This window comes from Cavia porcellus, unplaced genomic scaffold, assembly GCF_034190915.1.
Source record: "Cavia porcellus strain 051 isolate PalLab524CR breed Dunkin Hartley unplaced genomic scaffold, mCavPor4.1 scaffold_17, whole genome shotgun sequence".
NCBI lineage: Eukaryota > Metazoa > Chordata > Mammalia > Rodentia > Caviidae > Cavia > Cavia porcellus.
Genome location: NW_026947500.1, coordinates 48087501 through 48101851, shown reverse-complemented (window position 1 = coordinate 48101851; position 14351 = coordinate 48087501). Strand labels below are relative to the sequence as shown.

The 14351-nt window shown below is 55.9% G+C and overlaps 1 protein-coding gene across 1 annotated transcript; it reads right to left on the bottom strand.

The window, feature by feature from the left end:
* Positions 1–7112: 7112 nt before the first annotated feature.
* Positions 7113–13503, bottom strand: Slc35e1 (solute carrier family 35 member E1). Its single transcript, XM_063228117.1, has 6 exons — positions 13101–13503; positions 12881–12951; positions 11448–11585; positions 10520–10645; positions 9368–9613; positions 7113–9165 (listed from the first exon to the last, which is right to left on the bottom strand). The coding sequence occupies exons 1-6, from the start codon at positions 13501–13503 to the stop codon at positions 8956–8958; spliced, it is 1194 nt and encodes a 397-aa protein (XP_063084187.1). The 3' UTR covers positions 7113–8955.
* Between the last annotated feature and the right edge of the window lie 848 nt (positions 13504–14351).

Sequence of the window (14351 nt, the reverse complement as noted above, 5' to 3'; positions counted from 1 at the left end):
GGCCAGACTGTAGGGCAGATGTGATATCTAAGGATGACAGAGACCAGGTAGAGGCCATTCTGGGAATACAATAGTGTCTGCTGAGAAGTTGGACCACGGCAGTCTTTCCCCAGTGGAGGGGTCCCCAGTGGAGACCTCAGACACTTAGGTAAACTGAGCTTAAACAAGTAGGAAAGACCTCACAACTCCATACCACCATAGCAGAAAGAGCTCCCCAGCCTACACATGAACCTGGAGACATGATATGGATTATGGATTGGAAAACATCCCTTCTTTGACCTAGAGGGAGAGTCCATAGGTGTTCATACTAGCCACTCCCACCACTCTTAGTTTCAGAGGTCCAGCCCTGGACCCATCATTCTGGGACCATTAAGGCCCATCCTGATGACTGCTGGAAAGTACCCAAATCAAACAGACCCCTGAAGCTGAAATTATAGAGACAGCACCCTCAAAACCCTGTCCCTGACACTCTGGAAGCTGGCAGGTCTATGCATGGCTGAAGCTCCAACCTTGGGGTGAAGTGTGGACAGTGAAGCTTGTTTTATGGGATGCTGGGACAAATCACCCTGGCTTGTTTAAGGTTACTGTTACTTGGCTTCTGGTGCACCATACCCGCTACATACACAACTGGGTAGAGATATTTCGTATTGCTAATCTATATCTGCTCCTATTCAGTCTGCTTGGCCTCTAGGCTTGCCAGGCAGACTCAGGACAAGGAGTTCCAAGCCCAGCTGTACAGTGCCAATCCTGTGGTAATCCTCAACTAGACTAGGTGGGATCCCTCCCAGCCTATTGTGTATTTATATTTTGATACATGCCCTATTCAAACCAAAGACCCAGGTCAGAATTTGTTTTTCACAAAGTATGAAGGCTTGAACTGGGAATAACAGTATCAAACCAATAACAAATATGTCTGTCCTGAATGGCACCAGCCCCCTGGAGGCCAAAGGCATCTGAGCCACTTTAGGGACATTCTAAATTGGCTCTGCCTCTACTGGGACTCCTCCATGGACCATGGGGGACACTCAAACACCCCCCCAACCCAGATCCCATGGAACCCAAATTGCCAGCAAGGAGCTTGCAACTTGCAAGGTACGCTATCTAGGCCCCCACCAAGCAAGAGTGGACAAAATGGTTGCCAAGTGAGTGTCGGGGTAATCATAAAATTCCAGAGTCTAGATCCCTGCACCATATACCAAAACTACCACTGTTCCCACTAGCGCTGGGCCCTGCAGAAACCTTACAAACTCCCAACACCCACCAGTTACCAGTTCTTTGCCTACCATCCTCTGGACCTTACTCTAAATGGTACGAGCTCCAATTCTAGCACCACCCCAATTGCTTACTCATCTCCCGCAGAGGAATATGGGGAAACGCCTCATGCCTCCAGGACTCCTCTACAAGGCCATGTCTTGGCCGACTACTACCTCAAGCTTCCTGATAGCCACCCAAGGAACCTTTTCTGTCTGCTCTGATGGGGTCCCCTGGATCTTCTCAAGCTCAGAAATGAGTCTCTGTGCTCTCACCTACCTCTTGCCTGACCTCTCTGTTTACTCAGGTCAACAAGACACTCCCATGAGTCCTACCATAAGTATGATCAAGCATAGCAGGAAGTTAGGCCCTCAGTGCCACAGCCCTGAGTCAACAGCAATACACACAGTTAAGTACCCAAATTGAAGACAACTTTACAGAGGTACAGGGAGCACGTGACACACTGCAAGACCAGATTGACCCCCTGGCTGCAGGGGCCCTCTAGCAGCACAGGGCCTCCGACCTTCTTGCTGCCCAAGCACACACATGCTTATTTTTAGGGGAGAACGCTATTACGGCTTGAGTCTGGGTGTCCCACCAAACCCTCACGCAGTCATGAAGGGGCCTTCTAGAGTTTGTGAACGATTCATGGTCTAATGCTGGGATCCCCAGTGTGAGTGCCACAGCCAAGTGAGTGTGGCCTGTATACAATATAAGGGACAGAAAGAGTCTTCTCTCCAGGCTCCTCCCCTTTTGCTCTTGTTGCTTGTGCTGTTTTCTGCCACCATGAACTGTTGCCCTCTGCCGTTAGCCAGTCTGCCTTAGAGCAGGCCGATTATGGACTGAAACCTCCACACACTGTAAGCTAAATAAACCTTTCTTCCCTTAACTTTGAGTGCTGAGTATTTTGTCTCACCAACGAGAGAAAAGTAACCAAGACGTTTGCCAGTAAATCGGGTATCGTCAGAAAAAACATTGGCTAACTGTGAGATCAACTCAGTCTCAGTCGGCAAGCCCATGCCATGCATGGGTGTTTCCACAGGTGGGGCTCCCTCAAGGCTGGCAGCTGTGGTCAGGAGCTCTGCTGGGACTGCTGTCTATTCTGAGTTACCCGCTTTGTGTCCCAACACCTTGGTCCTGTAAGCTACAAATGTGTGTCAGACAAGGATTCTACCATTAGTTTCCAGCTGCCACAGACTCAGGCACCTCTTCAACATGAGCACAGTCTAGTCAAGGATTTACTATGTACAGATGGAAGGGAGAATAAAGCAGAATAAAACAAGCCCCCATTTGGAGCCCCACTTTGCAGTAAGCCTTTCATTCTTCCACAAGTCTCTGTTTCCCAGAATCCTGCACCCCACTTCCCGCCATGTGTAGAACAGGTGAACCAGCATGTAACTTTGACCAGTCTCGTGACACCAGCTGATGCCACATACACAAGGAGGTGGAACAAATGCAATGTAATCTTCCACCCAATCAACAGACAAGACACAGGTGGACCATTAGACTCAGCCTTGACTGACTACATCCGCTGCAACTCAGAGGAAGTCTGACCTGGCTCAGGCTGGCTGTTTCCCACTGGACTGCCTGTGCTGTCTGACATGCAAAGGTTCTATTTTCAAGGAATAACCAGGACAGCCTTAGCACCCACCACCCCCTAAGCCCACCTTCCTGTCTAGTTTCTCCCACTGTATGATACACAACCGCTCTAGCCAACCTGCCAGAAACAAATCTGCCTGACAACATATGACTCAATCTGTGTAGCCAATCATAGCCAAACTTACTATCGGCTTTTGTACTTCCTGCTTGCAAGTCATATATAAATTCCTATTTAACCCAAGTTGGGGCTGGTGATTTGGAATTGGATTCCTCCAGTCCCCTGGCACAAGGAAAGTTGCTTTCAACTCCTTGGTGTGGCACCTTTTCCCTTTAGTTCAGCACGGGTTCTGGAACACTTCTGCATTTCCTGATTGCTTGCAAACCCTATAAAAACCCTGCATGCAGAAAATTCGGAGCCTACCTCTGGGAGGGGTCCCAGTCAGGACCACTGGCATCAACAAAACTGTGCATTCACCTGCAGACCTTGAGTGCCACTTGGTTCTTGGTCCTGGTCCGTTGTAGCACTGTGAGACAGGGTCTCACTGCTGGCTCAGTCACTCTTTGTGCTGGATTTACAGGTGGGCACTTAACAGTCTTGCAGGTAGATGGAGACAGGATCTCACCTCCTATGTGGCCCAGCTGGCCTTGAATTGGCCATGAGCCTGCCTCAGCCTCCCAAGTGCTAGGATTATAGGTATTTGCCATCACACCAGGCTTGTTTTTGAGCCTTGCTGTTGCCCAGGCAGCCCTTTCCTGGCCTCAAAGGCTCCTCCTGCTGCCACCACCAGGTATATACTAGGACCCCTGATGTCCTGTGACTTACTATGAACTCTGAAGAGAAAGGCTGATGAGCCATGCTGCCATGTTTAAGGCTGCAGAGGATTCTGGAGTCATTTACCACAATATGTTGGAGTGAAACTTTATGGAGTCAGTTGGATTGCAATGGTTCTATTTTTAGGCCACTATTTAAAGGTGTCATGGTGCTTGGTGACACACATGTAATCTCAGCACTTAGGAGGCTGAGGCAGGAGAATCACAAGTTCCAGGCAGTTTAGGCACCTTGGTGAGACCTGTCCCAGAAGTAAAAGGAGCAGGGGCCACAACTCAGTGCCGAAATCAAAATGCTCCCATGTGGAGAAACTCACCTGGACTTTGGTTTGCATGTGCAGTCCCTGCACAGCCACTGTCCAGAGGGCTGCACACCCACACATGCTGCTTGTACACCCCTGTGTACATTAGTGTGAGCCCCTGTGGACAGATGGCAAGTTGTAGCCCCTGCCCTCAGCTGGCTCTTTCAAGGCAAAAGTAGCCTCACCTGCTACAGCAGACATGCGGTGGTCCCATCCAGATCCATCTGCGACAGCAGACATGCGGTGGTCCCATCCAGGTTCTTGGTTGGCCTGGAACTCACTGTGCTGCTGCAGTGCATCCTGGGTTGCTGCAGACCACAAGCTAGAAACTGAGGCTAGGGGCTGCTTGAGGCTGATGCTCGGCCTGCCTCGTGGTGAGCCTGTTGGTACCTGGAAACTCCTGCCCAGGCTCACAGGGCGAGAGATCTGCCAAGGACGCTCTGGTTTTTAGAACAGCACAGCAGGAATGGTGGTAAGGTTAGCTTGGGGGAAGTTGGTTCCCTGTTAACCCAAGTCCCCGATCCTGCCACAGTGCTTTGCTCCCTGTCAGCTAACCCACAGCTGCCCCACCCCTCCTGTGGCACCTACCTCCTAGCCCTTTGTATGCTTCCCTTTGCATTTTGTCTTTTTGAGACAGGATCTCACCATGCAGTACAGGCTGGCTTTGAGCTCACTTTGTGGCCCAGGCTGGTCTTGAACTCACATCCTCCTGCCTCAGCCTCCCAAGTGCTGGGATTACAGGCGTGCATCACCGAGCCTGGCTTCTTTATGCATCCTCAATCTTGTCAGTCTTTCCTTCCATCCTTCACTGTACCCCTCTATAGGAAGCTGGGGGTCTTGGGATATAGTTAAGATGAGGGAGGTCAGGGCTGGGGATTTAGCTCAGCGGCATAAGCGCCTGCCTTGCAAGCAGGCAGTCATGAGTTCAAGCCCCGGTACCGATAAAAATGAAAAAGACAAAAAAAAAAAAAAAGATGAGCGAGGTCAATGGGGTGGCTGTGACAGGGCTAGCAATCACAAGACAGACCTGAGCAGACACCCTGAATGCTTGTGTCCCTACAGCAGATGCTGTGCCTTGAGCTGGGACTGCCGGGGGAGAACTGGGGGGCAAATAAACCTCTTTACCAGTCACTATCTCAGGCATTTTGTAACAGCACAGGAAGTCAAGAGCATGATGGGAAACAGGATCCACTATGTATGCACAGGTGTGGCGGGATCAGGCAGTTAGTGTAGGGGGCTGGTGACACCCCAACTCCCCAGGATATCGTGGGCACAGACACAGCCAAGGGAGCCACGAGCCAACGCAGTGATCAGATGGAGCTCAGGGCTTATCTGTCTGAAGAGATGGGACCTGCACACAGACACATCATTTTCTCTAGCAGTTCCCTCTTAACTTACAAAACACAGTCATCAGGGCCAGGGACATATCTCAGTGGCACAGCGCCTGCCCTGCAAGTGTGAGGTCCTGAGTTCAATTCCCAGTACCAAAAACTAAAATCTCAATACAGCTATTAAAATAAAGTAGTGGGGCACCCCGATAACCTCTGCCCTCAGAAGGCTGAGGCAGAAAAGTCACTTTGAGGTCAACCTGAGGTACATACATAGATCTGTCTCAAAAAAAGTGGCAGAATGGTGGGACAAGTGTAAAAGCGCTGTACAGGGACTAGTTTTGCTACATTCAAAAAACATAGGGCTGGGGATTTAGTTCAGCAGCATAAGCACCTGCCTTGCAAGCAGGCAGTCGTGAGTTTGATCCCCAGTACCAATAAAAAACAAAACAAAAACCCCTAAACATCTTCACTGTTTTCCACTCACACTGCATATGGTAGAGCTTAAAGAACCAGCTCCCTTACAACTGAGCCAAGCAGGACCCTGGGTGTGTGGCGCCCTCCTGGCTCTGCCTCCTGCCCCCTGGACTCAGTGAGGTCCCTGTGGAGCAGGCAGAGTGCTCATTGGCCCCTTGAGCCACAGGTGCAGCACCCAGGGTTACCAAGCAGGGGACTCCCCCCCACCCCCGTGGGTCTTAAGCAGCCTTGCGTTCCCATGAGGCCCACAGTGCCAGCTTCATGTAGCACAGCACAGGTTCGGCATCCGCACACACCCGCATGCCAGGGCTCAGACATGAGCAGCCATGCAAGGTGCAGTCAGGTCGCCAGGTGCCTCATTGGGTGCACTGCAGTGTCCTTGTATCCAGTTAAAGCATGTGAGTCACGGTGCTGTTATGTCTGTTTATTTACTTTCAATGATGTCATTATTTGGTTTGTGAGGGACTGAGGGTTGAATCTTTATTTTTTTGGACAGGATCTTGCTAAGCCCCCCAGGCTGGGCTCAAACTTGTGATCCTCCCGCCTCAGCCTCCAGGATTGCTGGGAATAAAGGCCTGCACCACTAATGCCTTGCTTGTGATTCTATTTTTATCCTAACTCATGGATCTGTGTGTCACATCTTCTAGGCTTTGGCCTAGAAGAGGACAAAGGGCTGCAGCATATGGCCATCCCCATCACAGAGACAAAGGCATCTGATGCATGACTTCAGGTGAGGTGCATGAGAGGCACAGACACCACCTGAAAACAGCAGGAGCCCATTTCTCTCTCTCTCTCTCTTTTTTTTTTTTTTTTGTCTTTTTCCTTTTTACTGGTACCAGGGATCGAACTCACGACTGCCTGCTTACAAGGCAGGTGCTTATGCCACTGAGCTAAATCCCCAGCCCAGCCACCTGAAAACAGCAGGAGCCCATTTCTCCTCCAAGGAAGGTAGGTGCTGGTGCTGCTGCTGGGCCGCTGCTCAGCACAAAGGGAGTGAGCCTGGTCTCTCACAGAACCCCGAAGGCAAGAGGGTAACAGACAGCACCAGCCCCAGCCTTGGCTTGCCCCAGCCTCCAGCATCTGTCTCGGGGGGGGGGGGGGCTAGGACACTCCTCAAGTCTCTTGATTGTCACCTCTGTCCAGTGTACACATTTGCTGTGGGTTTGTTTATCTTTTATTTTTTCAGACAGGGTCTCACAATGCAGTTCAGGCTGGCTTTGAACCAACTACAAAGCCCAAGTGGACCTGGAACTACAGTGATCCTCTTGCCTCAGCCTCCCAAGCATTGGGATCATAGGCATGTGCCACCACACCAGCTTGCTGTGGGTTTATGTACAGAATTAAATATCTCCTTTATTATTTTAGAAACCGTGATAAAACCAGATAGTCCCTTCTCCGCAGCAGCAAATCTTTCATTGGAAAAGGAAACAAAAATGTTAATATACAAATTTCAGTAACATCAGAAACTCCTGGCCCAGGGAAGGGATGCACTGGGAAGTAGCAGGGCAGGGCTACCCAGGCGTGTCTGTGTCACCTGGGAGGCTGAAGTCCCTGGCATGGACTCAGCAAGTCCTTTTATCTTTTTTTTTTTTTTTTTTTTTTGGTTTTTTGAGGCAGGGTCTCACTGTGCAGTTCAAACTGGCCCTGGAACTCACTGCATAGCCCAGACTGGCCTCCCACTCACACTCATCTTCGCCTCAGCCTTCCCAGTGCTGGGATGATTGGTGTGGCCATCATATGTGGCTTCAGCAATACCTTTTTCTAAATCACATCCATCCCATCATGCCTTCTTTCTACAGTGCTCTCGACAGGGGCCAGGATCTCTCTGGCATTGGGCAAGCTTTCATCACTGCGCTGCTCTGCAGCCTTTTATTTTATTCTGACAGTCTCAGTAAGTGGCCCAGGCTGGCCTCAGAATTGTGATTCTCCTGCCTCAGTCTCCCAAGCAGCAGGGACTCCAGGTGTGCACCGACATGCTGGCTGCCTCTCCCTACCTTGTACAAAGTAGTCTCCAAACTAGACACCGAAAACACAGATAAAGCAGGCACATCTCAGCCAGGGGCGCTAGGCCTCCCGGATATGCATGACAACGGTCCTCTAGTGAGTTGACCAAGTTTTGTAATCTGCCGAGAAATACAGTCACTAGAAGCAAGGACCCAGGGGCTAAGTGTCAGCCACTCTCCAAGTGGCAAGGTGGGCGGAAGGGTCCTGTGCAGCTCTGTCCCCCAAACATGGACATGGCTGCTTCCTGACACCGGAAAAGCCAGGGACCATGCAGGATGGCCCCACATGAGGTCCTATCATTCTCCTGATGCGATCCCGTTGAATTCAAACTTTTCTTTTTTGCGGTGGGGTCCCTCTGCTAGCCGGGCACTCCCCCTGCATCAGCTTCCCTAACAGTTGGGCCTGCAGGTGTAGCCACGGCAATGGGCCCCAGTTTATTCCTGAGCCAAGGGTCTGACCCGGAAAAGTGCATCCAGCTCAGTGTCCCCATCCTGGACCTGACAGGACACAACCAGATCCCAAGGTAAACAGCACAGAGCCAGTGGAGGCCAGGCCACAGCAATCCTGCTCCGGGTGTGATTGTCCTCAGCTGTGCAGTTTCCCAGTGGCGTCACTGGATGGTAGCCTCAAGGGGAGGAGCAGAGCAGCTCTGGCTGTGAGCTGGGCCTGCTGTCTCTGTTGTGCCCGAGATCAGCAGGGATCCGACCAGCATCCTGTAGGTTCTTACCCGGAGATGGCAGTGCCAGACTGGGGTTGGGGGTGGGGTGCAGCTGCGCAGTGGCCCAGGGCCCCAGAGTCCTGTGGCTGCCTGGGAGCATCCAGCTCAGCGAAGATAAGAAGGCTGAGGCAGGACAGCACCTTCCGGCCTGACCCCACAGACCTTGCTGTCCACCAAAGCTACTGCTCCAACTCCACCTACTGACCCAGGTCACCCTCCCAGCTCCACCCCACAGGCTGCCCTCTGCCCCCCAGGCAGGCAGCATTCACCAGCCTCTCCTATTCTGAGTGCTGCTCACCATGCAGGGGGACGGGGACAGTGTGGCCCAGAGCCTTGGCCAGCAGGGACTCTGCCCTGCCCTGTGCAGGCCATGCCCTGTCCCTCACCAGCGGATGTCACCGGTGTCAGGAGTGTCCACAGCGCTGCAGCTCAGACCTGGCCCTGGGTGCTACACATCATAGCGGTTCAGGGCATAGGAGCCAAGCTGTCCGGGCCGGCTGTACTGAAAGTGATCCGTAAGGATACCGCTGCGGCTGTACTGCAGGTCTCCATGAGGAGGGCAGAGGACGCCATTGTGGGGCCACTCCCGGCTGCCCAAGTCTGCAGCAGTCATGGGCAACAGCTGCTTCCGGGCCTGCTGGTTGGCATCGTACTTGGTCTGCAGGAAAGAGATCAAGGGCGGCATCAGCGCATCCTCTGGGGTAGGGGACCAAAGTCGATGAGGTCCGCACCCTTGGTCCCAGCTGCCCAGGAGGCTGAGGCAGGACAGTGTAACACAAAGGCCTAGGGTGTAGCCCGGTGCCAGGTGCCTCAGGTCTCTGTGTCTGAGAGGAGGGCCCAGGGAGGTGACAGCTGCCCACCTTGTTATACAGGAAGACACCCAGGATGGCGGTCAGCATGCCCAGCACGTTGGTGCTGGTGACTGGGTTGCGCAGCATGACCAGTGACACGGTGATGACCATGATCCTCTTGGTGGCATTGGCGACGGAGTAGCTGAGTGGGCTGATGAGGTTTAGGATGCTGAAGGCGATCACATTCTGTGCAAAGTTGCAGAAGCCACTAATGGCCAGGAGCAGGAGCGTCCAGGGCCACTGGGCCACATAGGTCTGCAAACACAGGGTAGGAACAAAGTCCATGGCTGGTAGGCCTTGCCCCACCCCTGCCTGGGCAGCTGTGCCACACTCATCATGGAGTGGGGATGTGGCCGCCTGGTGGCTGGAAGCAGAGAGCAGTGAGGGGACATGCAGGGGCCCCTGGGTTACCCTATGTCCTCCAGAGCAGGGCTTTGCTAATCTCAGGGATGTTCCACCCATCAGGTCACTCAGGATTCACCATCAGCCTTCCAGGCAAGGGGGTGCATGCCTATGATCCCAGTTCCCTGGGAGGCTGAGGTAGGATAATCTCAAATCCCAGTCCATGCTGGGCAACTTACTGGGATCCCATCTCAAGGTGAAAAGTAAGAAGGATTAGGACCAGAGTCAATGTAAAGCCCCGGTAACAAGCCCCCCTGCTTCACAAAGGAAAGAGTGAGGACAAACTGGCATAGGCTCTGTACAGGTGGCAGTAAGCCTTGTGTGGGGTCACGTGATGCCAGGGGTGTGGCATGGCGTGGCCTGGCCTAGGTGCCTACCCTCCTTTGGATGCTGCCGGCTGTAGGCGGGAAGGCAGAGGCTCTGAGCCAGGCCTGACCATAGCCTCCTCCTGTCCCTGGACAGGAGATGCTGCCACCCACTGCCTCGAGCCCGGCAAAACGTGGGCCTCTTGGGCGGTGCCCACCCCACCCATATGCCCATGCCACAGCCTAGGATGCTCAACTTCCACGCACTGAGCTCCTGGACTGTGCCAGGGTGCTGGGGGAGGGGGCACCCTGCTACCCGTGTAGACCAAAAAAAAAGGGAAGGAATCCACGTCCCTGGAGGCCTTGCAGGCTGGGGGCCTGGGCAGCGAAAGTGAGGTGCTTGGTTACAGTCACAGGGCACCTGCACAAGCCCACACACCCACCATATGCTCACCAGGTCGCTGCCCACAAGGAACGCAGAGAGGTCCACCAGCACCCAGGTGGGAATCATGAAGAACACGGCATGGCAGCCCAGGATGTTGAGCAGCCGGAGGTGGTGGATACGAGAGTCTCTCAGGACCTGCGTGGAGGGCGTCGCAGGAGAGGTCAGGACCCAGGAGCCAGACTCAAAGCCCAGGGCCCCAGGCCCCATCCAGGGCCCCCCCCAACCTGAACGATAAGCCGCCAAGCACATCTTGGAAGGCCAGGCAGCAGGTGCCCAGGACAAGCACGGCATCTGAGGTGAAGTGAGTGGAGAAGGGAAAGCAAGAACACCAACATGCAGTGGCCAGGAGGGTGCGGGGAGAGGAGCAGCAGTGTGGGGAGGGCATCGCTTCAGGCGCCCCAGGGTTGGTGGTGCAGGGTGGCCTTTCTGGACACTGCCCAGCAGTGCAGGTGAACTGACCCATTACAGGATAGGGCCTGGGGCCTGGAAAGCATTCTGCATAATGACAGCCATGGGGAAAGCTGGAATGGCCTGTGTTTGTGACAGGACAAGGGCCCTCGAAAGATAGAAAGGCCCTGACAAGGGCCCTCAAAAGGTAGAAAGGCCCCAACCCAAGAAGCAACTTGAAGCAGGTCTACACCTTGGCGTCCCAGGGACGCCAGGAGAAGCCGACCTTCACAGCCATTCCCTTCTGGGGTGCAGCTAACTACACAGTGTTCTGCTGGGCACAGCAGAGGCCCTGGGCTCCCCCTTCCCTCACACAGCTGGAACAACTCTTTCATGAGGGTTTTCTTTTTCTTAGTGTCCTGCATGTGTTAATTTTATAACAGAACAACACTGACTCCTTAAAAACACAAAGCAAACAAAGTGAGCCAAAAGCAGGCAAGTAGACCCCTGGTCCCCCCAGGATGACCCCCAACCCCCACCCTGGCCACACCTTCTTGGAGAAGATGTTCTGTAGAGAGAAGCACAGCGTGGCTGCCAGGGCGCTGAGCAGCCCCCACATGTCGAAGGACAGCTCGGTGACGGTGGCCAGCAGCACGCCGCTGATGATAGGGATGAGCGACAGATACACCTGGGAAGAGCAGTGCAGGGACACAACTCCGAGAACCTGCAGGGCACCAGGGCAGCCCAGGGAAACCCTGCTCCCTGTGGGTCTTGGTGTACCCTGACACTAGGACACCTCTCCCACCCAGCTTGGCCCCTCGTGTCCAAGAGGCAGGGCCTCTCCAATGCTCTGTCCAGCATGCAGTGGGCAGGTGACAGTGGTAGGGGTGGGGGGTGCAGAATCCCAGCATCTGTGTCAGATGTCCTCAGGCCTAGGTCACCCCCAGGTACCAGGAATCCTCTTGTTTATTGTGGTCCCTGGATTGGAATCTGGGTCTTCTATACCAAGCTGCATCTGTGCTGAATCTCTAGGCCAGGTCCTGTGGTCATTAAGCTGGTCAGGCTGGGCTCATGCATGCAAACCTCCTACCTTGGCCTCTCTGGGTGCCGGGCAGAAAATGGCCTCATAACCAGATGAAGACATAGTGAGCAGGGGTGGTGATGTCCCAGTGGGGTGGGTCACCTACCACACACTGCAATACTCTCATTTTTCCTTTTGCTCCAGAGTGAGTATGACCCTATACACCTTGCAATGTGGGTCCCCATGAGGCTGCCCTCCCCATGAGGTTACCCCACTGCATGCCTTAGAGGGCCTCTCCCATCTCTGCTCACTGTGTGAGGCTCTGGGTGCAATGTCCCAAACATGGAAACCTGATAAACGTGATGAGGTGTCAGGTCACACAGGCACACCTCCCGGGTGACTCTGACCCCTAGGACTAGGCCAGTCACATCTGACCTCACCCTGAGGCCAGCTGCAGGGCACACACAGGTCTGGCCTGGGTAAACATGCTGCAACAGAGCCCAGCCAGAGGCAGCCTAGTTTCTATAAGCTGATCCAGGGCACTGTGCCAAGTTACAAAAGCGCACAGTGTCCAGCAAGAAATAGGGGCGTTCCAGCGGGGACAACCGGACTCTGGTCTCCACTGAAGCCACAGCCCCGCTCCCCACAAGGGTAGGCAGAACTGGGCCCAGCACCTTACTGGTCTTTCACAGCTGAGACTTGGGGACTCCGCCCATGGTTGGCGTCAGATTCCCGTGCTGCCGAGTACCTCACCGGACCGCGCGGAGGGAAGCCCGCCAGGCCCTGGGTCCACTCCCGAGCCCACTGGAGGGACCCCGCCCAGCGGAGACCACCCCCAGGCGGCCTGCAGGGCGAGCCCAGGACTGCAGGCTTCTCTCGACTTCCTCATCCGACAGGAAGCCGGCAGCCCGCAGACACGTCACCCGCTGAGGACTGCGTCCTGTACCTCCCGGGGCGCCTACCTTGGTGCTCTGCTTCTCCTTCATGATGATACGGGACAGGAGGACCACCCAGATGGGCATGGTGGCCTTGACTGCGGAGAGAGGGGGCGGCACTCAGGCCCGCGTCACTCCAGGGCTCGCTCCCGGCCCGGCGCCTCCAGCCGGCTGGCGCATTCCTAGCCTCGCGCCGCAACCCCAGGCGCCGCCCTCGCCCGCTCCCCACCCCGGGCGCGACACCCACCGGTGTGCGCGTAGGACACGGGCACCTTCCAGATGCTGACGTGCGCCGACACGGACGCGAAGTACTTGCCGAAAGCGAGCGGCAGCACGTAGCGCGGGTAGAAGCGCGGCGGCAGCAGTGGGCCGGGCGGCGGGTGCGGGCCGGGCGCGGGCCCTGACACGGGCGGCGCGGGCGGCACGCGCCAGGCGCGCAGCAGCGGCGGGAGCCCGGCGCACAGCGCCAGGATGTGGCACAGCGACACGGTCACGGGGAACGGGAAGGCGCTGAGGATCACCTTGTTGACCACGTTGCCGCCCGCGCTTAGAGCGTACCACAGCAAGCACAGAGCCGCCACCCGCGCGCCCTCGCGCGCCCCGCCGCCGCCCGCCGCACCCCCCGCGCCCGCGGTCCCCGCCGCCGCCATCCTGTCCGCGGCGCCCTGCCCGCCCCTTCCCGCGCCCGACAGCCCGACGGCCCGACGCCGGCCGGGGGCGGGACCGGGGCGGATGCGCCGGCGGCGACGCTCCCCATTGGGCGCCGCCACCGCGCGTCACCGTCCCGCGCCGCCGACGCTCCCGCCACCACGTCCCGAGCGCTGGCTACGCCCCCGACGCGGTTCCGGTGGGCGGGACTGAGCCAGGGCGCGGATGGGGCGGAGACCGCAGGCAGGTGCCGGCCTGTGGGCGAGTGCGAATGGATCGGCGGTCCGACCTGGGCCTGGGTTGGCGGTGCATGGAGCGAACCAGGCTCTTGATAGGCTCGGCGGCGGCGGGCACAGAGCGGGAAAAGGTCTTCCTGGCCGCACTGTCGAGCGGGCGCCCACGGAGGGCCAGCCTGGGACCGCTCGGAACGCTGCGCGGTAGGAGGCCCAGCCCGGTCCTTCGGACAGCAGGCAGGCGAAGCCCGGAGACGCCCACTGAGCCCGCAGCCTGCTTAGATTCCTACTCCCAGCTCTGCTGTGGGCCCCGGGCAGGAAGGCAAGACAGCTGCTTCCAGCAGCCAACCCCTGTGCCACTTCGGCGACGCGGGCTTAAGTTGGAGACCCTCCCGGGGCGCCCATACTTGGTAATTAGCAAGTGGCAGCCCAGTTGGTCCCCTCTCCAAAAGGTGGGGCTATCCGTTTATTCTTGCGTTCTTTGGGACTTTCTTTGGGGAGCCTGATAGTGTGACCCAAGGCAGGCACAGGCTGGGCGAGAGCTGCGCGTCCCAAGGCTTCCACTCCACCGTCACCCTCTTCGACCTTCTGTCACTTACTCCTCATAGTGCGGGCAG